The sequence below is a fragment of the Pecten maximus genome, chromosome 4 (assembly GCF_902652985.1).
Source record: "Pecten maximus chromosome 4, xPecMax1.1, whole genome shotgun sequence".
In the NCBI taxonomy this organism is placed as follows: domain Eukaryota; kingdom Metazoa; phylum Mollusca; class Bivalvia; order Pectinida; family Pectinidae; genus Pecten; species Pecten maximus.
The window spans coordinates 44,789,010-44,816,551 of NC_047018.1; the positions used below are offsets into that span (position 1 = coordinate 44,789,010).

The following is a 27,542-nucleotide window of genomic DNA, read 5'->3' on the forward strand; positions in this document are numbered from 1 at the left end:
ACTGAAATCAACGCGAAAATATTTCCCACTCCAAAATGTACATTTTTGTACTTAATTTCAAATCAATGGTGAACTGCTGCGTGCCCCGAGACAAAAAAACAAAAAAAGCAAAAAAAAACATTAAAATTAATTAGTTGTAAAGTGCAACTTAGTTAAGATATTAGAATATGTCTGATCAACCTTTCAATCTTTCTTCGCCGATATTTGAGTAATGTGATGTTTATTTACAAATTGATTTCAGACTACTTTACAATTTGTATATGTGTAAATAAAAAGTAGAATGCTTTCAGTAGCCACTCAGCTGTGAAAATATTCCTATTTATGTTTAGTTAGCCATGACTGTTCAGATATATGTACCAGCTATGGAAATGTTAGAAAATCATTTATATACACACTGCGATAAGGAAATATTGATATAACTGCAATGCTTCGATAGTTTCAACAGCAAGCCAGAGGCAATAATAACATACCCATCACAAACACATTCTGACAGCATGGTCAGATTAAAAACATTTTTTACATTATTCAAATTTCTTTTAAATAATCATGAAAAAAGTTGACAGATTTAAGAAATTTTAAAAAGAGAAGGCGAGTTTTAGGAACATTAATGTCTTGATTATTTACTAAATATCTCTGATTCCAGGATATCGTTGTAACTTTTTTTAAAACCGATTCGTCTCGTCACGTTTGTGATCAATAATCAGATAGGGAACGTGTAGACCCGGTACGGACAGGTTCTAGTCATTGATGATGATGATGACGTCGGTCATGTATTTATGTTCAGTATAATTTTGATGAAGTTCTTTAATATAATATGTTTTTATTTTTAGGATGAATGGAAAGTCGTAAACGAAGCGTAACGATTTTTTTAAAACTTAAAACGCATATGTAGACTCCAGACCGGTTGTTTTAGTAGAATAAGTAAGTGTGAATGATTTCATTTTTATGAACTTTTTCATTCGAGTAGCATGTCCGAGGACGTAGACGCCATGGCAAAAAGACGAATGTCCAGTTTTACGGACAAGTCTGGAATAGTACAGTTTGAGGACATGGACGGGACTGGCCTTATTTCTTGGAACAGAAGACGGGAGAGTAAAAGTAATGAAGGGAAAACCGTGGAAACATACGTAGATATTAAACCGTGTGAAATGGTGGAGAGGAGCTACACGTCATTCCCCGGGAAAAACAACTGGGTTCTGTCAAAACCTCCAAAAGAACCCCCAGTGGATTACGAAGAAGAGGTAACGAATTAATTTCTTCAATTAACAATGTAATTAACAATGTAATTAACACCGTAAGTAACAATGTAGGTAACAATGTAATTAGCAATGTCAGTAACAATGTAATCAACAATGTAACAATGTAATTAACACTGTAAGTAACAATGTAAGTAACAATGTAAGTAACAATGTAATTAACAATGTAATCAACAATGTAATTAACACCGTAATTAACACTGTAAGTAACAATGTAAGTAACACTGTAAGTAACAACGTAATTATCAACGTATGTAACAATGTAACAATGTAATTAACACTGTAAGTAACAACGTAATTATCAACGTATGTAACAATGTAATTAACACCGTAAGTAACAATGTAATTATCAACGTAAGTAACAATGTAATTAACAATGTAATTAACAATGTAACAATGTAATTAACAATGTAATTAACAATGTCAGTAACAATGTAACAATGTAATTAACACTGTAAGTAACAATGTAAGTAACAATGTAAGTAACAATGTAAGTAACAATGTAACAATGTAATTAACACTAAGTAACACTGTAAGTAACAATGTAAGTAACAATGTAATTAACACCGTAAGTAACAATGTAAGTAACAATGTAATTAACACCGTAAGTAACAACGTAATTAACAATGTAATTAACAATGTAATCAACAACGTAAGTAACAACGTAAGTAACAATGTAAGTAACAATGTAACAATGTAATTAACAATGTAATTAACAACGTAATTAACAATGTAATTAACAATGTAAGTAACAATGTAAGTAACAATGTAATTAACAATGTAATTAACAATGTAATTAACAATGTAATTAACAATGTAAGTAACAATGTAATTAACAATTTAAGTAACAATGTTATCAGCAATGTAATTAACAATGTTTAGTAATAATTGCTTTATATATTAAGATCAGTTTAACAGTATTCTAGAGACTGTAAGTCATTAATTTCATGAACGTTTACAATGTATTTCACTCATGTAAAGATTTCTAGTATTGCGATTTTTTCACAGCTGATTAATTAAAACACGTGGAAGATATACCTTGTTAATACAATATATGATTTAAACATGATATCTTGAAAGTACAGTGATATTATGACTGAAAATTATAGATTTTATTATAATAATTACGATTTACTAATTTCTTACAACGTGCATTTCAAAAGAATACCATTCTTCACCAAAAAATTAAATTCTTTATTGTTGATAATTCAAAAGATCAACAATGTATGCTTCTAAAGAATTCAAAAGATGAACATGCTCTATACAATGTAGAATTCAAAAGATGAACATGCTCTATACAATGTAGAATTCAAAAGATGAATATTCTCTATACAATGTAGAATTCAAAAGATGAACATGCTCTATACAATGTAGAATTCAAAAGATGAATATGCTCTATACAATGTAGAATTCAAAAGATGAACATTCTCTATACAATGTAGAATTCAAAAGATGAACACGCTCTATACAATGAAGAATTCAAAAGATGAACATTCTCTTTACAATTTAGAATTCAAAAGATGAACATGCTCTATACAATGTAGAATTCAAAAGATGAATATTCTCTATACAATGTAGAATTCAAAAGATGAATATTCTCTATGCAATGTAGAATTCAAAAGATGAACACGCTCTATACAATGTAGAATTCAAATGATGAACATTCTCTTTACAATGTAGAATTCAACTGATGAACATTCTCTATACAATGCAAAATTAAACAGATGAACACGCCCTACAAATGTAGAATTCAAAAGATGAGCATGCTCTATACAATGTAGAATTCAAAAGATGAACATGCTCTATACAATGTAGAATTCAACTGATGAACATTCTCTATACAATGTAGAATTCAAAAGAGGAACATGCTCTATACAATGTAGAATTCAAAAGATGAACATGCTCTATACAATGTAGAATTCAAAAGATGAACATTCTCTATACAATGTAGAATTCAACAGATGAACATTCTCTATACAATGTAGAATTCAACAGATGAACATTCTCTATACAATGTAGAATTCAAATGATGAACATTCTCTATACAATGTAGAATTCAAATGATGAACATCCTCTATACAATGTAGAATTCAAAAGATGAATATTCTCTAAACAATGTAGAATTCAAAAGACGAACATTCTCTATACAATGTAGAATTCAAAAGATGAACATTCTCTATACAATGTAGAATTCAACAGATGAACATTCTCTATACAATGTAGAATTCAAATGATGAACATTCTCTATACAATGTAGAATTCAAATGATGAACATCCTCTATACAATGTAGAATTCAAAAGATGAATATTCTCTAAACAATGTAGAATTCAAAAGACGAACATTCTCTAAACAATGTTGAATTCAAAAGATGAACATGCTCTATACAATGTAGAATTCAAAAGATGAACATTCTCTTTACAATGTAGAATTCAAAAGATGAACATGCTCTATACAATGTAGAATTCAAAAGATGAATATTCTCTATACAATGTAGAATTCAAAAGATGAACATGCTCTATACAATGTAGAATTCAAAAGATGAATATGCTCTATACAATGTAGAATTCAAAAGATGAACATTCTCTATACAATGTAGAATTCAAAAGATGAACACGCTCTATACAATGAAGAATTCAAAAGATGAACATTCTCTTTACAATTTAGAATTCAAAAGATGAACATGCTCTATACAATGTAGAATTCAAAAGATGAATATTCTCTATACAATGTAGAATTCAAAAGATGAATATTCTCTATGCAATGTAGAATTCAAAAGATGAACACGCTCTATACAATGTAGAATTCAAATGATGAACATTCTCTTTACAATGTAGAATTCAACTGATGAACATTCTCTATACAATGCAAAATTAAACAGATGAACACGCCCTACAAATGTAGAATTCAAAAGATGAGCATGCTCTATACAATGTAGAATTCAAAAGATGAACATGCTCTATACAATGTAGAATTCAACTGATGAACATTCTCTATACAATGTAGAATTCAAAAGAGGAACATGCTCTATACAATGTAGAATTCAAAAGATGAACATGCTCTATACAATGTAGAATTCAAAAGATGAATATTCTCTATACAATGTAGAATTCAAAAGATGAACATGCTCTATACAATGTAGAATTCAAAAGATGAATATTCTCTATACAATGTAGAATTCAAAAGATGAACATTCTCTATACAATGTAGAATTCAAAAGATGAACACGCTCTATACAATGAAGAATTCAAAAGATGAACATTCTCTTTACAATTTAGAATTCAAAAGATGAACATGCTCTATACAATGTAGAATTCAAAAGATGAATATTCTCTATACAATGTAGAATTCAAAAGATGAATATTCTCTATGCAATGTAGAATTCAAAAGATGAACACGCTCTATACAATGTAGAATTCAAATGATGAACATTCTCTTTACAATGTAGAATTCAACTGATGAACATTCTCTATACAATGCAAAATTAAACAGATGAACACGCCCTACAAATGTAGAATTCAAAAGATGAGCATGCTCTATACAATGTAGAATTCAAAAGATGAACATGCTCTATACAATGTAGAATTCAAAAGATGAACATTCTCTATACAATGTAGAATTCAAATGATGAACATGCTCTATACAATGTAGAATTCAAAAGATGAACATGCTCTATACAATGTAGAATTCAAAAGATGAACATTCTCTATACAATGTAGAATTCAACAGATGAACATACTCTATACAATGTAGAATTCAAAAGATAAACATGCTCTATACAATGTACATTTCTTTAATTTGTACAATTCATTGTGTGAAATATTTGTGTGAAATATCTACATTTATTGCATTTTACGAGTGAAATATCGAACTGATATTTTTCACTACTGAAAACTATCACTTTTTCTGATATTTTTCACTATTTTAATTAGTACAGAAATTAACACACACACACATATTATACGTATACATTTGAAACTCACACATATATATATCATTTCTATGACTTTGCATTCAATTGTTCGTCACATCCCGTGCTTTTTATGTTTCTCCTTGCCATGCCCGCCTTCCTCGAAATATCCGTTTCCATTGTATCGTCCATGCCGAAAAAGACCAACCACGTGACTATTTGTTGGGTCGACATTTACGATTTTCAATAGAATATATAAACAACGGCTTTATACTCGTTCATACGCATATGTACAATCATAGGCTCTCACGCAAGTGCACGTGCACACATAAATATGTATGGGTCAAGGAAGTTATATTAGCGGTAATAATCCGTGTAACACAGGATCCTTGCAAAGGTTTTTTTTCTGCAGGACACGAATTCTCCAGACTTTGTACACAATATATTTATTATATTCTTCATCATTTCATGGACGATAATGAATAAAGTATTTATGCAATATCGTCCACCTGTTCCTTTATTGCATCCATATAAAATCATTTAGGGACGAAACGTCCATGAACACTTCGGCATTTGCACGCGCGGGATATTTTCAAATGTCTTGGCCGTTGGTCACATAGCGTTCCATCATAGAACATGGCTTTGTACATGTCACGCTAGCCACCGCCTTCGGCCCAAGCTAGCCGAAGGGTTCATGGTTATTTCAACTACTTCCAAAAATACTAGTCTTACTATATCTTATTGTATTTTCTAGTACTGTTTATATATCATGTGATTTGTATTTGTATTCTCTGTGTCTTGATAAAAGGGCAGATTGCCTCGAAAATTTGACATTGTTCATGTCTACACTGTTATAATTACTTCTTTGCCCCATATAAATATAAATATAAATATATATATGCAAGGCTTGAAAACGTTAGCGATTATAATATGGAATTTCAGTTGTCATTTTAATATTTCATTTTTTATGCTTATTTATGGCCCTCGACGCCTGAACATTTTATTAACAAAACTTAAACATAAGTGTAGCAAACTTTATCATGACCTTGTATCGTGTGAATTTAGTAGAATCGCCTTCGCGTGCATGTGGTTACCCATGTGAAAACTATGGTGTTCCGTTAGGGCCAAATTTCCAATATCGCTCCTTCGCTCCTTCGACTTAAACGCGAAGGAGCGAAGGAGCAAAGGAGCGAAAACACGATGTCATTCTTCTTTGCTTTTCTTTTTTTTTATGATCATTATATTATTAATCAGTATACTGTGTCGCTATCACAATCTATATAACATATATTTGTGGAGAGGGCTTTTATAAATTGTTATAAAACTTGTGCCCAATCCAATTGTGTCTAAACAATAAAATACACTGTATGTTTAAAATACATGAAACACAACATCCTTAACATATTAATAAGTTCAGAAAGGTCGATTATCTGGAACCACGCTCATTTACATATTATTTACTTACCCAGGTATCGACAAATCTGTTTATTCACGTTGGTCAGATATACAGATATTATGGACAGTCTGGGCGACTGGACAAACACATGATAACTATACGTTTTCACCTCCAGTTCCTGTATACACAACCATTTGTACTGTACTAATTGTCGTTATGAGGTAATGTTGAATTCAGAATGAAATGACATTTATATATACTGGGAAAATAATATAAAATGTTATATTGGGAACAGTGTATGGGAAAAGCAGACGAATCCTGGTTATAAAACAACAACTTCAAATAAACAATAAAAGCCAAAAGTAAGTAGTGGAATACATAAATGAATAGATAAAATAAATAAATAAATAAATAAATAAATAAATAAATAATATTATATTGTTCGACCACATGAGTAGCTTTCGTTGGATACAGAATGACAATTCCGTAATATCCGCGGCTGTTACATGTACCACTGAGCCATGTCGACATATCTCAAGATATCGAGAAAGTGTCAGAAAACAACAGAAACAAATTCAAATTCAGATACATAACCAAAAATGTATAAGACTGTCAGAAGAGAAGCATCACAACATAATTTAACTCACAGTACTATTCCAAATCCCATACTCCGAAAAAGATCAAGAAATATATGGATCTGTACATGTAATTGATTTCAGATAAGTTTGGTATTTCATTATGTCGAATATTATTTCAGATAGTTAAGTATTAAGTTTAAGAAAAACGCTTCTCAAAAAATTTGATATCCAATGTAAAAGCCTCCCATCGTTTGGTGAGAGTGGCATGATCACGTCATCAATTTATGTGTATGACGTAAATAAAGTACATGGGTCACGTGAATGAAACCTAGAAGCATAATACGAGGTCGAGGGTCATGTAGAACTAGCTCATTCTATCACTTCGCCGATATATCGAGAATTTCATTGGTAAAATGTATTACAAGCATTTTGATATATTTGCCTATCACTGCTTGATATTTTCGATTCTCACTGTTTACAAATCGATTGTAGCGAAACTTTACTGAACACCGGTGGACAGGTAGCTCGATTTGTTAGAGCATTCGTCTAGAGTTCGGATGTCCCGGGCTCAAGTCCCGGTCTTGTCGTTGCATTTTTCCCTTTCCTGTTACACACTAATCTAAGTGTGAGCAAATCTGTTTATATCTCTGTAACAGGAGAAGGAGCAAATGTAGCAGCCAGACCGGGGTTCGAACCCAGGACCCTCCGAACTCTAGACAGACACTCTACCACTGAGCTACCTGCAGCTGGTCGCCGATGATCGAGGCATTCCAGCTCAGCTACATCTGAGTGAATTCTCAATGATTGCATAGCCTGACCCACTTCACCGCGTATGAATATATGTAGATCTATATATCGGCCATCAAATACACTTTTTTTTCAACTGTGAAATTGCTGTGAGAAAGGAAATGTTGCGATTTTATTTGAATACCAATATTGAAATGCAGGATCTTTTTTCTTTTATTATCACTGGGGAAGTGGGCAAAATCAATGGAAGTTGTGCATGGATGACCATACGTCAAAATGATTTTAAACGTAGATTACACAAAGTAAATGTTTGCAATTGACTTTTTAAATGATGTTTATCAGCAAAAAAATATTGAAAATGCTAGCATTAACTTTTTATTCGTTTTTAAATTAGTTAATGAGAGACTAAACCCAATGGAACACGAGATGAATTGTTCATATAAATTGTGTACGCAATATACCACATGCTTCGTCGGTTAAACCAATCAAAATAAAAGGTTAATTCTGAAATGAACTTCTGAACTTCACTTTTTTCCCGATTGTTATTCTTTACAACTCACCTGTTACAAATATATCGATATCAGCGATACGTGTTTATGATTACCCCTGTTCAGGTAGATTTGAGAAATCCAACACAGTTAATTCAAAATAAAAAATCAACCTTTTAATAACGCTTTATATCTGTCAATACTTTTATAATTTAGAAAACAAAAAATCCTAGGTTCAAAATGTTAAACATACTGGAGTTTGATATTGCTAGTTCTAACGTTTTTCTAATGTCTGCAAAATAAACTAAAAAATACTATATTTGGTATCATTGTGTCAAATTAAACAATGATCTCCTCGAAATATTAGACGTTAGTTTAATCATACTTCCGTTCCGATGTGGATGGGATGTTTATTCAGAATAGACTATAATACATATAGCCCATAAACACATTTTTTGTTACGATTTTATGTAAATGAGTATTTCTCTTCTGAAAAGCATGGGTGATTTGATTAAGGTTGGGCTATATCTCAACTAAAATACATCATCATCATTATCACAAGGACTAGACGCAAATATTTACAAATCGTAAAGGTGTAACATAACCCTGACATTTTACGGACTTCTGATTGTTAAACTGATGAGTGAACACTGTCGTGCAAACAACGGAGTAATTCTAGCAAAAAATCGATAAACTGGTAAAAAAAAATGGACAAAATTATAACTGAAGACCTTTGATAAAATAGTTGAATAATCAATCAGACCGGGGCACCAGGAGTTCTCAGAGGATAAGAGTAAACGTCATCGGCTTCCTTGCCGACACCCGTCATGTAAATCTAAGGTGAATATCAAAGTCCACGTTCCCATAATGGGAACCAGGGTAGTTACAAAAAATCCACTACGACAAGACTACCAAATAAATGTTTATCGCCCGTGAACAGTCGAGTCATTTTGAGACGGGATCTCCTTGTAGTAGTTGGTGACTACCTCACTAAACAACATACAGGAGGCCTGTCGCATGCCATATAGAGAAATTAGGGTTAAGAGTCTTGTCCAAGGACACAACCACGACAGCACAGACCGGTGCGACTTTTGATATCTTTCTATATGTACTTGAGAGGAAATTCAAGTTTAGCAGTTGTTTTTGTAGGTATCGAATGATGCGAAGTCAAATGAAATCAAACAGTCTGCGGTGGCACTGCTGTCTGGGTTTGCCGAAAGAACGTCCATGGCTGGAGTTGCGTACATCCAAACGTCCATACATTACGTGGCTAAATTGATCTGGGTAGTCCTCCTCCTAGCTGCTGTTGGTGCTATGATCTTCCATCTTGTGTTTCTATGCCAACAGTACTACTCGTGGCCAAAACAGACAAAGATTACATTAGAGTTTAGTAACCTTCCTCCACCCGCTATCAGCATCTGCAACACAAATCCTATCAAAAAGTCTGAACTGTCCCGCGCGTCTCAACAACTCCGAGATTTGATCCTAAATACCAACCCAAGCAAATACAAGGATCAAGTACTGAATATTATATCCAGCGGAGATAGCGAAGACGGAAATAGTACGGAAGGTATGAGAGGAAATGGAAGTACTGATAACGAAAGTGTAGGATTTAGTACTACAGGAAGTACTACTACAGGAAGAATTGGTGGAAGTACCGGAAGTGTAGTAGGTGGCACTACCACAACAAGTGCTTTAGGCAACGGGGGAGGAAATGGTGAAACCGGAAGTGTAGGAGGCAGTACTACCGCAAGTAGTACTGTAGATAACGGAGAAGGAAATGGTGTTACCGGAAGTGCGGGAGTTGATACTACCACAAGTGTTAATGTTGGTAACGGAGGAGGAAGTGGTGTTACCGGAAGTGCGGGAGTTGATACTACCACAAGTGTTAATGTTGGTAACGGAGGAGGAAGTGGTGTTACCGGAAGTGTAGGAGTTAGTACAACCACAAGTAGTAGTGGGGGTAAAGGAGGAAAGGGTGGCAATGGAGGAAGAGGAAGTGGTTCTAAAGGAGATGGAACCAGAGGATCCGGGGACAATTCTACTGGAGAGACCAAAGACAGTTCTGTAGGTAGAATTATACATATATATATATATATATATATATATTTAATATAAGTGTGATTAAATACGTTTACCATACAGTAAGAATATCGGATAGTTGTTTATTGGAAAATACTTGAAAAATAAAAACTTCTCAAATGTTATTCCTGAATAATTGACTAATAAAAGTCTAGCAAAAGACTTTTCTTTCACGAACGTATATTTTTGTGTTCAGTATATAGCATTGTCTTTGAATGTCCCATCATTTGTTTTTAGACCACAAGTTCATTGGCCAAGTCTTAACCACGTGACAACTGACCCCTGTTTCATGAGAACTCCACAGGGTAGATCTACAGAAAATTTCAAGCGACGTATTTGATTTTCTTGGCCAAAAACAAAAGAATTTAGCTATTTCAACAACAAAAGTTTGGTAGGCCGCACCTTAACTCTTAAAAGTGCAGTCTTAACCTTTTTTCGGCTATTCAAGAGATGAGCCATATTCGCAAATACCTCGATTTGTCCTCTGAGTATATTGGGGCCGCGGTGGCAGAGTGGTTAAAGTGTCCCGACACTTTATCACTAGCCCCCCACCTCTGGGTTGCGAGTTCGAAACCTACGTGGGGCAGTTGCCAGGTACTGACCGTAGGCCGGTGGTTTTTCTTCGGGTACTCCGGCTTTCCTCCACCTCCTAAAACCTGGCACGTCCTTAAATGACCTTGGCTGTTAATAGGACGTTAAACAAAAACAAAAACCAAAATTGTCCTCTGAGTATACAGATCTAGAGCTTGCTGTTCTGTAAGATGTGTGACGCTTACCGCGAAAAGCGCAGTGTAAAAGCGTACTTTCAAATTGTTGTTTTTCAAAGCAATATAAAAGTATACTCTTCATTTACGCGACCTTTCAGAATCGAAGACGAAGGTTCGAGGAAGATCTGGCAATGCTGAACCTTACAAACAGAAATGATGATCCTATAGATATCGATGATGGAGACGATCCCCTCGCGGCCCTGATGTCGACCTTTAGACAACTTTACATGAGGGAATCAAGGTTGTGCGATTCATTATCAGGGTATTTTCTGATAAATCGATTCATGTAGGACACAATTCTGTGCTAAAAATCGAAAAAAAACATCTTGTGAGGTTTCAAAATTCAGTATGTAAGTGTACTGTAAAACATAGATTTCGCGAATTCTTTTTTTTTGCGATCTTACCTCGTCTGTCATATTCGCGTATGCATGATTTCGCGGACATTGATTTCGAAATAACTTTACATCGTGAATGAGCTATCAGGGTCATGGACTTCACAAGACTCCCGTATCGGTAACAGATACACTTACGCGAAAATAATCCCACGCGAAATCTAAGCAATTTACAGTAAACTAGATAGGTCTATATCATAACGAATTGGTAATGCAATATAATATCGTTATCGGACAAAGGTCAATTACAATTAACACTAAATCGATCAACTGATAATTTTCTCTCAAAAAAGTGAAATTTATTTTAGAATCTAAAAGAAATATTTGATATTTTCTTTCCCTGTCGTGTGTTGATGACGTAATTAAACTCCAGTATTCCAATCTTCCGGTCTCTATCCTTACCTTCGTCATCACGCGTAGATTGTGACGTGTATAATGACTTTCTGTTTCGTCTTTGTATCCAGCAAGACCCGCTATCGAATGGGACACAGTCTCAAAACGATGTTGATCCAGTGTTCAGTAAACGGGAAACGATGTGGAAGCAGGTAAGAACCGCTAAAGATTTCCCAATCGTAAGTTCCGAACAGCAATTCCAAAGCCATGGAAAGTGCTAATTTAACAGTTTTCCATTTTAACATTTCTTAGTTGTAAGCTCTGCTGGCATCATTTAGTCCCCGAGGTTTACCGCTACCCTGCATGCCACATCTAGAATTTATATTAGAGCCAGATCGGAATAGGCAATACTTAATCTAAGAGTACCCCAGCTCCAAACAAAAATAATCTAGTTCTTAGATTGTGCATTCTTTGAAAGTGTTTTTTTTTTTTTTTACAAAATGTGAACGATCGAAAAATTCTTCAATGCTACAGCAGAAATGTTCCAATTTGTAGTAATAATGATTCTACAGAGATTTTTTCTTTATCTCTATACAATGTACAATGTTAAATAAAAAGTTATAGTTTTTTTTACAATATCTATGTGATAAATAATATATTGAAGTGGTAAACGGTAAATTGATCATGTTTAAGCAGTGAACCAATCTTTATCGTTGCAGGAACTTTACGTATTTTTCGTCTGAGAACTATGGGAACTGCTTTACTCTTCAACTAAACGAATCTGTAATCGACGAACCAGGAGTTGGCAGTGGTATGTATGTTGACTAAGTATCTCATCCGATTTTCAGGCCAATCCTTGATCAGACGAAACCCGGTGATATTAAATCGGTTAAAAGTACGACTGAAAAAACTGAAGCAGAATCAATAAAATTCTATTATTTGTTCTTCTCGCTCTGGTGTATCCGATAAGAAAAATGCCGTAAAGTGTACCCAGAGGGAGGTCTGACCTCGACTGTGACAGCCGCGGTACATTAATGTATATAGCCGTATTATGTGAAGATCGCATATAGTATGTTTATATGTGATAATGATTTCAGCGCAAACTCGTAAATTATAGTAAAATGGCGAGACAAATTATTTCAGTGATTACTACCCAGCTGTCATTGAAATCTTGATTATTTACATTAATGATAATAAAACGCCCATTGCGAAATGAAAGCAAACATATCCGATTCTGATGCAAATTGGATATAGTTTCATGCACTGGACACGATTCCGCTCGATAATCCCGAAACAGATATCCGCATTTTCCGCAATTCATTTCCACTATACTCGTACTGTCATCATGAACAAAAATATGTATGGAATGTTTATAAGGACAATTAAATTCCTAAGTTAAAAACAGACAATTAAACCGTTTCTGGATATTCGATATAAAATGACTCCGTGTGTTAAAGTCAATGTAACTCTAATTTTGGACAATTTAGTAATTACGATATTCTCCAAAAAAACGTTCGCACGATTACATAAACGTGTTAACACATTTTCCCTGTTTCTGTACCCTTGCTTTTTTTTAGTCAAATTTTGGCTTGTTTCGCAAAGACAGCCGATAAGCCTTTTGTGGCTTTGAAAGTTTTTTTGTTGCGTCGCCGCCTTTTTTGCAACTATTTTAGACAGTTCAATGTAGACTATATGTCGAGTTGCGTCACATCCAGTTTTAACAAGGGTTAGTTTCGTAATCCGTCTTAACTCCGGTGTATGTGGGATTTTCGTCGTTAAAATTGTGTGTGTGTGTGTGTGTGTGGGTGTGTGTGTGTGTGGGTGTGGGGGGGGGGGGGGGGGGGGGGGGGGGGGGGGTTTATTGGAAATCGCATCTTAAAAAGAAAACAGAAAGGAAGGAGTTTCAGGAAAGGCGATTTCAGTCGCAAAAAATAGATAGATAAATAAACATGTAGATTAGAACCGAAACATCCACTGTCTGTATTCCGTCGAGTTTTCTGTTATTCAATCTAATTGTTCCGATCTCGGTATACGTATCAGATTTAACGACGGGAATGTGTGTTCCGACAGGTATCGAGATGATCCTTTTCCTGGACACTCCTGAGTATATCCATGGGATCACGGACGGATACGGAGCCCGGGTAGCGATACACGATCCAGGCACGATCCCCCACCCCGCACAGGAGGGCTTCTTCGTACCGGCCGCCTTCGAAACGAGCATTGGACTCAAAATGGTGAGGTTTATTGTTTTGCTATCGCTTCTCCTTCTTATTTTTCTTCTTCTTTGAAAGAAAGGAATTTAATTTAAGATTTGTGTTAATTTTTCGGTGTGATAAACAACTGATTGTCCTTACTTTGGGGAGACCTAAATGGTTGTATACCCCGGCGAGGCGTGTTCCGCACAATTATATATTTTTTCTAAATACAGTTACAGTTTTTCACTTCTCCAAGGATTCCATGCGCAAGTTTATACAGTGGTATACTGGATTATTTGCTTTAGTACCATTTCTCTCCGCTAGGCTGCGCTCATGAATTTTCGAAGCATAGCCTAGCGGAGAGAAGAAAACTAAGCAGTGGCGTAGGAAGCGGGGGGGCAGGGGGGGCAATTGCCCCCCCACTTTTTTCAGTGGGGGGGCAAACATATCTTTTTGCCCCCCCACTTTTTGACATCCAAAATCTAAAAAAGGGGATAAAACGCGAATTTATATATTCATTTCGATAAATATCTGTATATTTCCGGACCGATAATGTTTTCTTGAAGGCAACGATAAAAACTTTATCTTGTACATCCGGAACATTCCGACTTTTATACTAGTATATCAATCCTCAGACCTGTGCAACAGCCTGGTAAGTCAATATTTATATCTTTATAAGAAATTTTGCTCAACTTCATCACATAGATTCAATAAGTTGATGATAATTTGTGAAGTTAATTGAGTTCATAATGAGAAAAAAGACAGAAACACAACATGAAGAAGAATGCGCGGTTTTAACGTGAATAGAGTGATACTTATTACCGACAGGTTCGAGGAAATACAAAAAAAAAATCGGCTCGCGCCTACGGCGCTCGCTTTATCACTAAATTACTGGCCCCCCTTTCGATTGCAGATCTACAGGGGGGCTTCGCCACCCTGGGACCCGCTGGGCGGCCCCCAGACCTCTCGCAAAAAGGAAAAAAAATTCTATACAATATTGTTTATTAATCATTTCCCCATATATTTTAATACTAGCTTTTATGGTAATTATGGTGTAGAGAATGTCTATATTAACCTTTTAGACGAAATCAGCCTTTAATTAAAATCAACGTTTGAAGACTTCGTTATCATAGTAATCATTTGTCGGGTAAGATCGAGGAGAGACATTTAATTACAGTAATGCTACATTTCAAATTATGGAATACATAAAATCCATTACCAGTGACTGGTGTGACGGACGCTTTGATTGGTGTGCACTATTACAATACGTATGTACTATTGCAATAGCAAGTGTGATGACCCAGCTAAACATCACAAAGCTATCTATTAAAATCAGGCAACACTTAAAAGGAATCCACAGTCGCGAAAGTCTGTAAATCTCGCGAGATTTAAGGCGTACGTATTTGACATGTACTAGCTGAACTCTGGATCTGTTGTGCGTTTGCAGCATCTGCATGCAGCATCTGCATGCAGCATATGTAAGCGCCTTTTTTTTTTAAAATTCGCGGTCCTGAATATACCGAACGACCGCTATTTGAAGGGAGAAGTGTGATATGGCGTTATCCGTCCGTCCCTCCAGACTCTTTGAAAGTTTAAAAATGCAGATCCTTCCTTGATCTGATTGTCTGTGAGCGGCCCTCTGTGAGAGTGTAACACCATCCTTCCTCGATCTGTCTGTCTGTGATAGTGTAACACCATCCTTCCTCGATCTGTCTGTCTGTGAGAGTGTAACACCATCCTTCCTCGATCTGTCTGTCTGTGAGAGTGTAACACCATCCTTCCTCGATCTGTCTGTCTGTGAGAGTGTAACACCATCCTTCCTTGATCTGTCTGTGACAGTGTTACGCCATCCTTCCTCGATCTGACTGTCTTTGAGAGTGTAACACCATCCTTCCTCGATCTTACTGTCTGTGAGAGAGTTACACCATCCTTCCTCGATCTGTCTGTCTGTGATAGTGTTACACCATCCTTCCTCGATCTGTCTGTCTGTGAGAGTGTAACACCATCCTTCCTCGATCTGTCTGTCTGTGACAGTGTTACACCATCCTTCCTTGATCTGACTGTCTGTGAGAGTGTAACACCATCCTTCCTCGATCTGACTGTCTGTGAGAGTGTAACACCATCCTTCCTCGATCTGACTGTCTGTGAGAGTGTAACACCATCCTTCCTTGATCTGACTGTCTGTAACACCATCCTTCCTTGATCTGTCTGTCTGTGAGAGTGTTACACCATCATTCCTCGATCTGACTTTCTGTGAGAGTGTTACACCATCCTTCCTTGATCTGACTGTCTGTGAGAGTGTTACACCATCCTTCCTTGATCTGGCTATTCCTCTGTATCTTGAAACTTTTTGTTTGTGTGTTGTTTTGGGTGTGAATCAATGTCTAACTTATCATTTATACTGAGGTTCACATCTGAATACCACAGCATTGAAATCCACCCCATTAGTAGATGGAGTTTGATATCTTTTAAACATAAAAGTGCCGCCTGCGGGGTTCAAACCATGACCTCACCGTGGCCGACGCACTCCGACTATACCACGCGCTTTTGAAAAGGTTCTTGTAATTTGTGTCCTTTAGTAACACAAATTATGTGTCGTAGTGTTGATAAACAAATCTAGTGATGTAAACAGCTCTAACTCTATATCTAATATCCCTTTAGGTGTCTGTAACAAGACTTGGGAAGCCATTCGGAACCTGCACGGACCAGGACAATTTCTCCCGGGATTACGGAGTAAAGTACACATTCGAGGTACAAAGAGTATTAGAGTTATCGTACCTAGCCATACTTTATAATATTCATCTCACACATACCCTTCTTTACTTGGAAAAAACTTTCAATATCCCATTTCTCTTCCAAAGATACCAGGTCTCATAGTAAATTGCCCTGTTGCTATGAAAGGTTCATTGATTTTAACAATTTTCGTTTGTTATAACTGACAATAATATGTACTTTTAATACCATATTTAAAAAGAAACTTTCTGTGACGTAATTTACACATACATTTGATTAGGTTTGGTTGGGTTTCTTATTGTTTAACGTCCTATCAACAGCTAAGGTCTTTAAAGACGCCCTCCCGCCGTGCGTGTGGCATGTTTGCATGTGGTGAGTTCGTATGTGTGTTTTGGAAGGCTGCGGTATGTTTGTGGTAAGTCTCCTTGTGATAGGCCGGAACTTTTGCCGATTTATAGTGCTACCTCACTGAAGCATACTGCCGAAGACATCAAACAGGACACCCCACCCGGTCACATTATACTGACAATGGGCAAACTAGTAGTCTCAACCCCAAAATGCTAAGAGCTAAGCAGGAGTAGTAACTACCATTTTAAAAGAGTGGTATGTCTCGGCCAGGGGACAGAACCCAAAGCCTTCCTCACATGGGCGAATGCTCAACTGAAGGCCAAAAGTGGGGTATTGTCCAGATAGACTTTAGGAAGAAAAAAAGTGAAGAAAAGAAGGATCCCAAATTTAGTCGCCTCTTGCGATCTTGCAATTGTTCAGACTTTCACAAAAAATAAGAAAGCATTTATTGTAGCTGGACTTTTTAACCAGTATATGCATTAAGACAATTAGACAAGACATTTGCAGATATGACGTCATTGAAAGTGTATTATAGATTAACGTCATTATCTGTATTATGAAATAGGTATATTTCATTAAAGGGACATTCCTTCGTTTGAATAAAGTGTATGTCACCAAAATGAAACTTAATGGGAATTATGTATTTTACAAAGTAGTAAAAGTTATAATCTTAAAATTGATATGGCAGTTTTACTCTCAAGTGAAACCAAAGTGCTTCAAGTGTTATATCATAAAAATTCTCAATTCGACCCGAAGTATCACTAATTACCACAAAGACAGACGGTATTTGTGCACGAAACGTCATTTTTCTGTACATTTCGGCGTTACTTGCATAACTGGTAGACACAAAAACTCATATAATCCACACTCGGGCATAGATTTTATCAAAAGAAATTTTGCACGTTTCTGATGTTGGAACGGAGGAATGCCCCTTTAAATATCTCTTAACACCCAGACAGAGCTAACATCGTTTATTTTATACGCGTGAACCCGGACACAACTTAAAATTAAAAGTGCTTTTTGAAGAAAAAAAATCTGTTAGATCTGATTTCCTATTTCTTTGTAGAAAAATAATTTGAAATGTAAGTGGATTGTAATTGATATAGGAAATACATTTCCCATTAGTTATAGTATACGTAGACAATAAATAAAACAAAACACGTGTTTTTGCATTGAACAATTTCGAGGACTACTGTGGCATTCATAACGTACATAAATGCCATCTCCATACAGATAACGTCCAATGTTATAAAATTTTACGATCCGTTTAGGGGCAGTGTTCAGTTAGATATTTATACAGATTTATTCCTATATTTATAATGTTGTCATTATTTAGACTTGTCTCTGGATGTGTAAGGCCAGACACGCGATGAAGTCATGTGACTGTTTGAACCCACGGACATTTAACAACGTCATGAGGACAAACATCTCTACTAACGTAAAACTGTGTGACACCGACAAAGGTTAGTGTCTAACCAGAAAGTATGTCTAACCAACTAACAGAGGTAAGTGTCTTACCAGTAGATGTGTCTAACTAACTAACAGAGGTAAGTGTCTTACCAGTAGATGTGTCTAACTAACTAACAGAGGTATATGTCTGACCAGCAAACAGAGGCATGTGTCTAAGCAGCTAACAGAGAAAAGTTCTAACCAACAGAGGTAGGTGTCTAACCAACAGAGTTAGGTGTCTAACCAACAGAGTTAGGTGTCTAACCAACAGAGTTAGGTGTCTAACCAACAGAGTTAGGTGTCTAACCAACAGAGTTAGGTGCCCAACCAACGGAAGTAATGGTTAAAACAACAGATGTAGATTTCTAACCAACAGAAGTCACTGTTTAACCAATAGAGGGGGGTGTCTATCTATCAGAGGTAAGTGTCTAACCAACAGAGGTAGGTGTCTAACCAACAGATGTAAGTGTCTAACCAACAGATGTAGGTGTCTAACCAACAGAACTAATTGTCTAACCAACAGATGTAAGTGTCTAACCAACAGATGTAGGTATCTAACCAACAGATGTAGGTGTCTAACCAACAGATGTAGGTGTCTAACCAACAGATGTAGGTATCTAACCAACAGATGTAGGTGTCTAACCAACAGATGTAGGTGTCTAACCAACAGATGTAGGTATCTAACCAACAGATGTAGGTATCTAACCAACAGATGTAGTTGTCTAACCAACAGATGTAGGTATCTAACCAACAGAGGTAAGTGTCTAACCAACAGAGTTAGGTGTCTAACCAACAGATGTAGGTATCTAACCAACAGAACTAATTGTCTAACCAACAGAGTTAAGTGTCTAGCCAACAGATGTAGGTATCTAACCAACAGATGTAACTGTCTAACCAACAGAGTTAGGTGTCTAACCAACAGATGTAGGTATCTTATCAACAGATGTAGGTATCTAACCAACAGATGTAGGTATCTTATCAACAGATGTAGGTATCTAACCAACAGATGTAAGTGTCTAACCAACAGATGTAGGTATCTAACCAACAGATGTAGGTATCTTATCAACAGATGTAGTTGTCTAACTAACAGAGGTAAGTGTCTAACCAACAGATGTAGGTGTCTAACCAACAGATGTAGTTGTCTAACCAACAGATGTAGGTATCTAACCAACAGATGTAGGTGTCTAACTAACAGAGGTAAGTGTCTAACCAACAGATGTAGGTATCTAACCAACAGAACTAATTGTCTAACCAACAGAGTTAAGTGTCTAGCCAACAGATGTAGGTATCTAACCAACAGATGTAACTGTCTAACCAACAGAACTAATTGTCTAACCAACAGCGTTAAGTGTCTAGCCCATAAACGTAAGTACATACTGTCCACAAATTGTCTGTGCTCTAAATATGATTTTGAACTTTAGCTCCCTAAAGTAATGAACCGTGACGTTGGGACAAACTGGTCTTAATAAACTCCATACGTATCGCTCTTGGTATCGACTTTTATCTTAATTGTTACCAAATGCTTCCCATTTATTTACAGAGAAGAGATGCGCCAGTAAGCTAGCCAAACAATTTCGACTGAAAACCCTTACGTGTGAATGTCCTCAAGCTTGCAAGTAAGCTTTTTAGATGTTGTTGTTTTATATCAATTTAAGGTACATGCATTTTTGGAGGAATTAATTAACCCTATAATTATTTCTCATTACATAAAGATAATTGAAACAGTTCTTTGATGATGATGGTTAAGAAAAAGTTTAAGAAAGTTAGAAAAAAGGTTTGTTTAATGCAGATCAAATTGTAAGACTTAACTTGATTTTCACCTCGTTGTCCCCTGTTAAAACTCGAAAACAAGACATACAACTATCAACCAATTAGACTTTCTTCGTATCTCCTTTCACAGTTTATCAGTTGATCCTTAAATATGGTATTTAGAACATAACTAAAGATAACTTTTGTAAAATTGCTTTTGTTTTTGGTGTTTTTCAGGGAGAATAAGTACACGAAGTTCATTAGTAGCCATCAGTACCCGACCAACGATTACGTGGTAAGTCTTACCACTGATATCAGTACCCGACCAACGATTACGTGGTAAGTCTTACCACTGATATCAGTACCCGACCAACGAGTACGTGGTAAGTCTAACCTCTGATATCAGTACCCGACCAACGATTCCGTGGTAAGTATTACCACTAATATCAGTACCCGTCCAACGAGTATGTGGTAAGTATTACCACTGATATATACCCGACCAACTATTACGTGGTTAGTCTTACCACTCACATCAGTACCCGACCAACGAGTACGTACTGAATAAGGGAGTTCTTATATATAGACTTATATATGGACGGAAAATTACTCAAATAGCTTTTTCCCATCAACACTGAATGAATTTAACCAGCTAGATAGAGAAGTATCAAATGCTAGTTCATTGAACAAATTCAAAACACTTATTAAATCTACAGGTAATTAAATAAGTATTTATATAATAATCCGAATGTTTATGTTAATGACCGTAGCGACTAAACAACAACTGTTCTGAATACATAATGACAAAATTAGATGATCTGACCATACGGGAACATTGTACGATGTTTACTTGCCGAAATATACGCAATTTAATTCCAATCCAAACCGCCTCGCAGCTTCAGGTCGCCATCTTTGTTAAAATCAAAGCATCTGTGCGTTTGGAAGAGTAAGTACTGCAAAGCTTCTAAATGATCTTGGGATGCAAATTTTAAGATTATAATAGAAACGAAATATAGATTTTAAAATAATTTGATTTAAATTACTTATGCTTTTGGTTGGCAAATAGTAGCAAGTATTTACAATGAACTTTAACGTTGTACTCAGTACTGACCACGACGCTTTTATTTAGACGTTTTCTGTTTCTTTCGCTTCATTTCATTTAAAGATCTGTTTGAGATTTCCCAGTAATTTCGCGGGAAATGAATTTGATGACGTAGAAGACCACATGCTATAGAATCAGGCATCTTTAGTCGATAAGTGGAGGTTTGGAGTGGATAACACTTCGGTCCATTAGCTGTATGACATTTCGTGGCGTCGGTTACGTGACCCAGAATACACGACGATAATAAAAATAGAAGACCATTGAACATTACCGGATTATTTTCGCAATTTTTGAAACACCATTGTGCTAAATTACAATGGAAAGTAACACTGATTTAATTCATAGCTATCGTATCATAATCTATATGTAGTTGGGCAAGACCTACTTTCGTTTTACAGTTTACGGATATTGTCATATAAATAATTCATCTTCTCAACCATAGTCGAATTACTTCACGGGATAGTTCTATCAAGTATATTTGTACTTCTCATGTACAGGGTGCATCTTTGTTTAAAATTGACTGGTCTGCAGGTGTGATCTGACTACTCTCAGCAGACCCTGACCCCAGGGTCACGTTACTATTGTATCCCTTTGTAATGGATTACTACAACTTTCTACCTTCTGGAAGAGACGTGTATATGATATACCATATTTACGTGGATGGAAACTTCAGCATTTTAAATACTTTAATATATAAATACTTATAACCGGTAAGCTTGTAATAATAATAATAATAATAATAATAACATATTAGAGATAACTGATACTTTCAAGTATTACGGACTAAGAAAATATAACATACTACTCTGTCAACTAAGAAATAAAGCCTCAAACCTAAACTCTGATCTTCACAAAGATCATCTAGCTGAGTCTGCAGCATGTGCATGTAACTATGAAGATGAAAATATACACCACTTTATGTTTGAATGTCCCATATTTATTGATGCTAGACAACTTCTAATTCAGAACTTAGCACAAATAAACCATTTAGATGATCACAACCATTATAATGCTAGTACTCTTCTAAAAGGATGTAGTTTATGTAACACTAATGTCAACATAAATATTCTAAAATTTGTAACACAATATATACAAGAAACTGGAAGATTTAACATATAATCTAACATGCAATATATATCCCACCCATGCCACACACTCCCACACACAAACACATATACATATATTTTTATCAATTAGTAAAATTCATAGTAATTTAGTTATGCATATGTTATATATGACAATTTTATATTGATTCTGGGTAAATCTCAATTATATATATATGTAGCACATACAGTACCCTGCAAGCAATATAACATTATGCAAATGGGCAAGATTGGACTGGATGGAAGTTGTCATAGTATTATTAAGTTATATAAAGTAACAAATTTCCTAAAATGATTAAGGGTAGATTGATAACACTTTTGACTACTCCAGTTTTTTTTTTTTTTTTTTTTTTTTGTAATATGTATTAGCAAAAATGTGTATAACAGTTGTTGATGAATTCTCATACATCTTTTAGGGTGACTGGTCAATGTGTTTTAACACGGGGACTTTATAGGACCTGCAGCCCAAGGAAGTAATGTATGAAAATTCTATCAACAAATATGGTGTACAGACAATACCTAAATTCATATAATTTGACTCAATTTATACACACCAAAAAAAATTCTACCTGGAGTGATATATACTTCATTATTTAAATTATACTCTAATCTACTGTTAATTTGTGATTTGGCAATTGTATGTATCAACTACGTAAATTAATATATATATTCATATATATGCTCCTGTTAATATATATAAAATTATGTATACTACTTCTGTTATATTCGAGATTAAAAAATTGTTACCTGTATATATGTTTATATGGAGATGACTTAGGCTATGCCTGATGTCAGATCCATTTGTCGAATTAAATGACAATAAAATGTGTTGAAATTGAAATTCTTATATATATATATATATATATGTAGGTGATCTATGTATAATCTATGTTCCATGCATTTTATATCCGAAATTACCCGACATGCCACACTAACCAATTCTTACCAATTGTTTTTATCCCTAGCATTACTGACGAGTGTCCTAGAAGGCCGAAACAACTGTTTGATAAAATTGTACATTGTATATCTATTATACGGTATTTGTTGTATCGACATATATATAAATATATTTCCTGCATCACACATCACAGGAAACATAGACAGAACATTATAGTATCTAAAAAGCTGCGCATGTGTTTCTGACTAGGCGATTATAGGTGCCGTAGATCGTGAGTTCGAGGCCCGGTCAGGGCATGAGTCATAAAAATCGTCTTCCTTTCTCATTTGTGTTACCATATCACTGATTTTTAAAAGTGCTATTCAATTGTGTGAGATTTACCAGGCGATACCAGTAGTTCTAAGTTTTTCTGTCTACATTACAGTACATGTTATTACAAGGCGTATGTGAAGAAAACCAAGAGCGCTGTGTCCAACTGAGGGAGCAAATAAATGACCCACGTTTGTTGAGGTAAATATTCTCTAGCGGAAACCTCGATAATCCGAACTCCTTTAACCGGATACCCTATTACTGGAAACAAAATCTGTGTTGTTATCCGATAAATGAGCTAGTTCAAGAAAATCTGGTCGAAAGAAACAGCGACATATTCTATATAAAAGTGACGTTTGTTATTTATGTCTTTGCTAATTACTCTATTACTCTTCATGTCCAGTATCATAATAATTCGTACTAAAGAGTATATACAATCCGAACATTTCTATATATATATTTCGTATACCATCCGATTCACTCACAATCCGGACACCAAAACCAGGCCAACAGTTTACGGACGTCAGCAATAAGACAACGTTCGGGTGTGCATGATCGGACACACACTGCCCAGACACCAACAATAAGACACCTTCCGAACGTCCATGATCGGACACACACTGTCCAGACACCAACAATAAGACACCTTCCGAACGTCCATGATCGGACACACACTGTCCAGACACCAACAATAAGACACCTTCCGAGCGTCCATGATCTGACACCTACTGTCCAGACACCAACAATAAGACACCTTCCGAGCGTCGATGATCTGACACATACTGTCCAGACACCAACAATAAGACACCATCCCAACGTCCATGATCGGACACATACTGTCCAGACACCAAAACCAAGACACCGTCCGAACGTCCATGATCTGACACATACTGTCCAGACACCAAAACCAAGACACCGTCCGAACGTCCATGATCTGACACATACTGCCCAGACACCTACAATAAGACACTACCCGAACGTCCATGATCTGACACATACTGTCCAGATACTGACAATAAGACACCATCCGAACGTCCGAGATCAGACACTATCCGGACACCAACAATAAGACACCATCCGAACGTCCGAGATCAGACACTATCCGGACACCAACAATAAGACACCATCCGAACGTCCGAGATCAGACACTATCCGGACACCAACAATAAGACACCACCCGAACGTCCGAGATCAGACACTATCCGGACACCAACAATAAGACACCATCCGAACGTCCGAGATCAGACACTATCCGGACACCAACAATAAGACACCATCCGAACGTCCGAGATCAGACACTATCCGGACACCAACAATAAGACACCACAAAAACGTCCACGATCAAACACACATAACCACCCTCAGACCAACAAACACACTCCGGACACCAATAATCCCTCGCGGACACGTAAATGTGGCTTTGGAAATAGGCCTGATATATACGGTATTAATTGTGTGTTGCGATGAACGTTGTGTAAACAAACAAAATATGTTGGTACTTTTTTCTTTCAGTCTAAACTTCCTAAAGCTTGCCATTTATTACGAAGACCTCAACTACGAACACATAAAAGAAACTCCAGAAATCGAGGTCGGTTATAATTATGATTAGTTTTCACTTTAATGAAGTATACACGAGTAGCGTCCCTTGAATTTTCGCCATCAACATTATAATAGAAACGTACGGCGAGTACATATGGGTCTTCATACAATCCACGGCCCATATATGGATGTATGTGCTAAGGCGCTGTGTAGGCGAACATTCAAAAACACTTTTACTGAAAACAAAATAAAATGTTTTATAAAACAATAGATTGACTGCACGGTTAAAAAACAATCTAGCAGTAATTTCTGTTATTTGTACAAGAGTTCCATATTAAAACGTTAACCGATGACCGAGTTATAATTTGACCTTATTATGACGTTAGGATTCATGTTCCAAAATATGTATTTATTAATTCACTAATCTATTTATCTATTTATTTATTTGCTTGTTTGTTTCTTTGTTTGAAATATCATTGAGTGTTTTCGGACAAAGACCTCATATGATTCTCCTTCATTTTCCAGGACGCTCAGTTTCTGTCGGATGTGGGCGGAGCAATTGGATTATGGATCGGACTGTCCTTACTCAGTTTGTTCGAAGTTCTTCATCTCATCGTAGAACTGGTGAACTTGTTACTGTTCAGATCGTCAATAGTGCGGCCACACAAACAAACACACCCTAAGATGTAATCTGTTGATGGATGGGGGTTGGAGGGGGAGGTGCATTGTAAGAGGGGACATTGTAAAGGGGTAGGGGTGTATTGTAAGGGGTATTGTATGTAAGAGGGGACATTGTAAAGGGGTAGGGGTGTATTGTAAGGGGTATTGTATGTAAGAGGGTACATTGTAAAGAGGGGGGATTGTAGAGAGGGGGGGGGGGGGGGCTTGTATGGAGGTATCGTAATTGGAGTATTGTAGGGAGAAGGAAGCATTGCAAAATTAAGTTGTCACACATTAGTGTAATTAAAACAATTAATCTTTTGATATCGTTACATTGGAGTTTGTTGTGTATTATTAGTTCAAATAGTGAAATTATCCAAATCTATATCATTGTCTAAATTAACTTTTGTCTTTTCTTTCTTATATTTTTCGCTGCGATGCACTTGTTTAATTCTAGAACATCCATAATATTATTTGAATTTGAATATTGTCATATTTTAAACATAGAGCCACGTAAAGAATTAACTTTTACTTTGAATGAGTCAAGGGGAAAAGTGATACATTTTTTTCATTTTTTATATAAATACATGTACATTTGTAAATACATGTAAATAGATTGACGTCTTTTGTATGAGATGTTAAACTTCTTTTTTATTATTAATATCATCATTATCATTAAAAAAAAATAGTCCCCTAATTAAGTTCCCTGATGAGTGTTGTGAACTTGTCATATATTATGTCACTATTTTCTGTGTACTTTTCACATATGTCATCATTTTCTGTGTACCTCTCAAACATGTTAATGAATTTAAATGCGTGCTTCGAAATCCTAGTTTGGAACTCTTTTGTTGAACATGATTTACGTCACTCATATCACATACAGCGTTATGTTCAATTTTACCTGGTCTGTGGGTCAGGTTTGCTTCATACGAAGTGAGTTAGCAGGTAGCGACGTTCAATTAATTTAGGGTTTTATATAGATGATATTTGTTTAAACTAAATTGATCCAAAGATTTTTAATTCATTTTGTGTAAATATTTTACAACAAAAAATACATAACTCTGCACAGACCTGCATAATTCAATTAAAATGATATCTTAATTTTCATATTTGTCAAATATTAGTGGTTTATATCACGTGATAAGGTTGCTTCAGAATTAACATAAATCAGAGACAAATAAATCATATGTATATGTGTGTGTGTTATATACGTCTCTGCATAAATATTCAAATGAAGTTCGTCACTGTATTTCCGGTCAAAATGTACAGTCGATTCAAAAATGTTATCACCTGTAAAAATAATTTTTCATCAGAGACGCATCGCTTACGTTTTAAGTATAAGAAGGGCGGTAACTCGTATGAGCTTATATCAGTATCAAGGTTCACATCACTACCGAACTGCAAGTACTCGAGTAACCTGTTTCTCAACCGATGTTCAATGATAAAACAATAATGTAGTGTCAGCTTGAAAATATCGATTGTTCCATTACTCTAGTGAGAGGGGCCATATTTC

General features: G+C 35.7%; 1 protein-coding gene across 1 annotated transcript; it reads left to right on the forward strand.

Moving 5' to 3' along the window:
- Window positions 1-26,133, forward strand: LOC117326215 (amiloride-sensitive sodium channel subunit alpha-like). Its single transcript, XM_033882875.1, has 13 exons — window positions 1-1,241; window positions 9,523-10,440; window positions 11,321-11,463; window positions 12,079-12,159; window positions 12,667-12,758; window positions 14,018-14,181; window positions 16,804-16,893; window positions 18,560-18,686; window positions 20,213-20,288; window positions 20,659-20,716; window positions 23,946-24,031; window positions 25,343-25,418; window positions 25,895-26,133. The coding sequence occupies exons 1-13, from the start codon at window positions 969-971 to the stop codon at window positions 26,057-26,059; spliced, it is 2,349 nt and encodes a 782-aa protein (XP_033738766.1). The 5' UTR covers window positions 1-968; the 3' UTR covers window positions 26,060-26,133.
- Window positions 26,134-27,542: the final 1,409 nt, after the last annotated feature.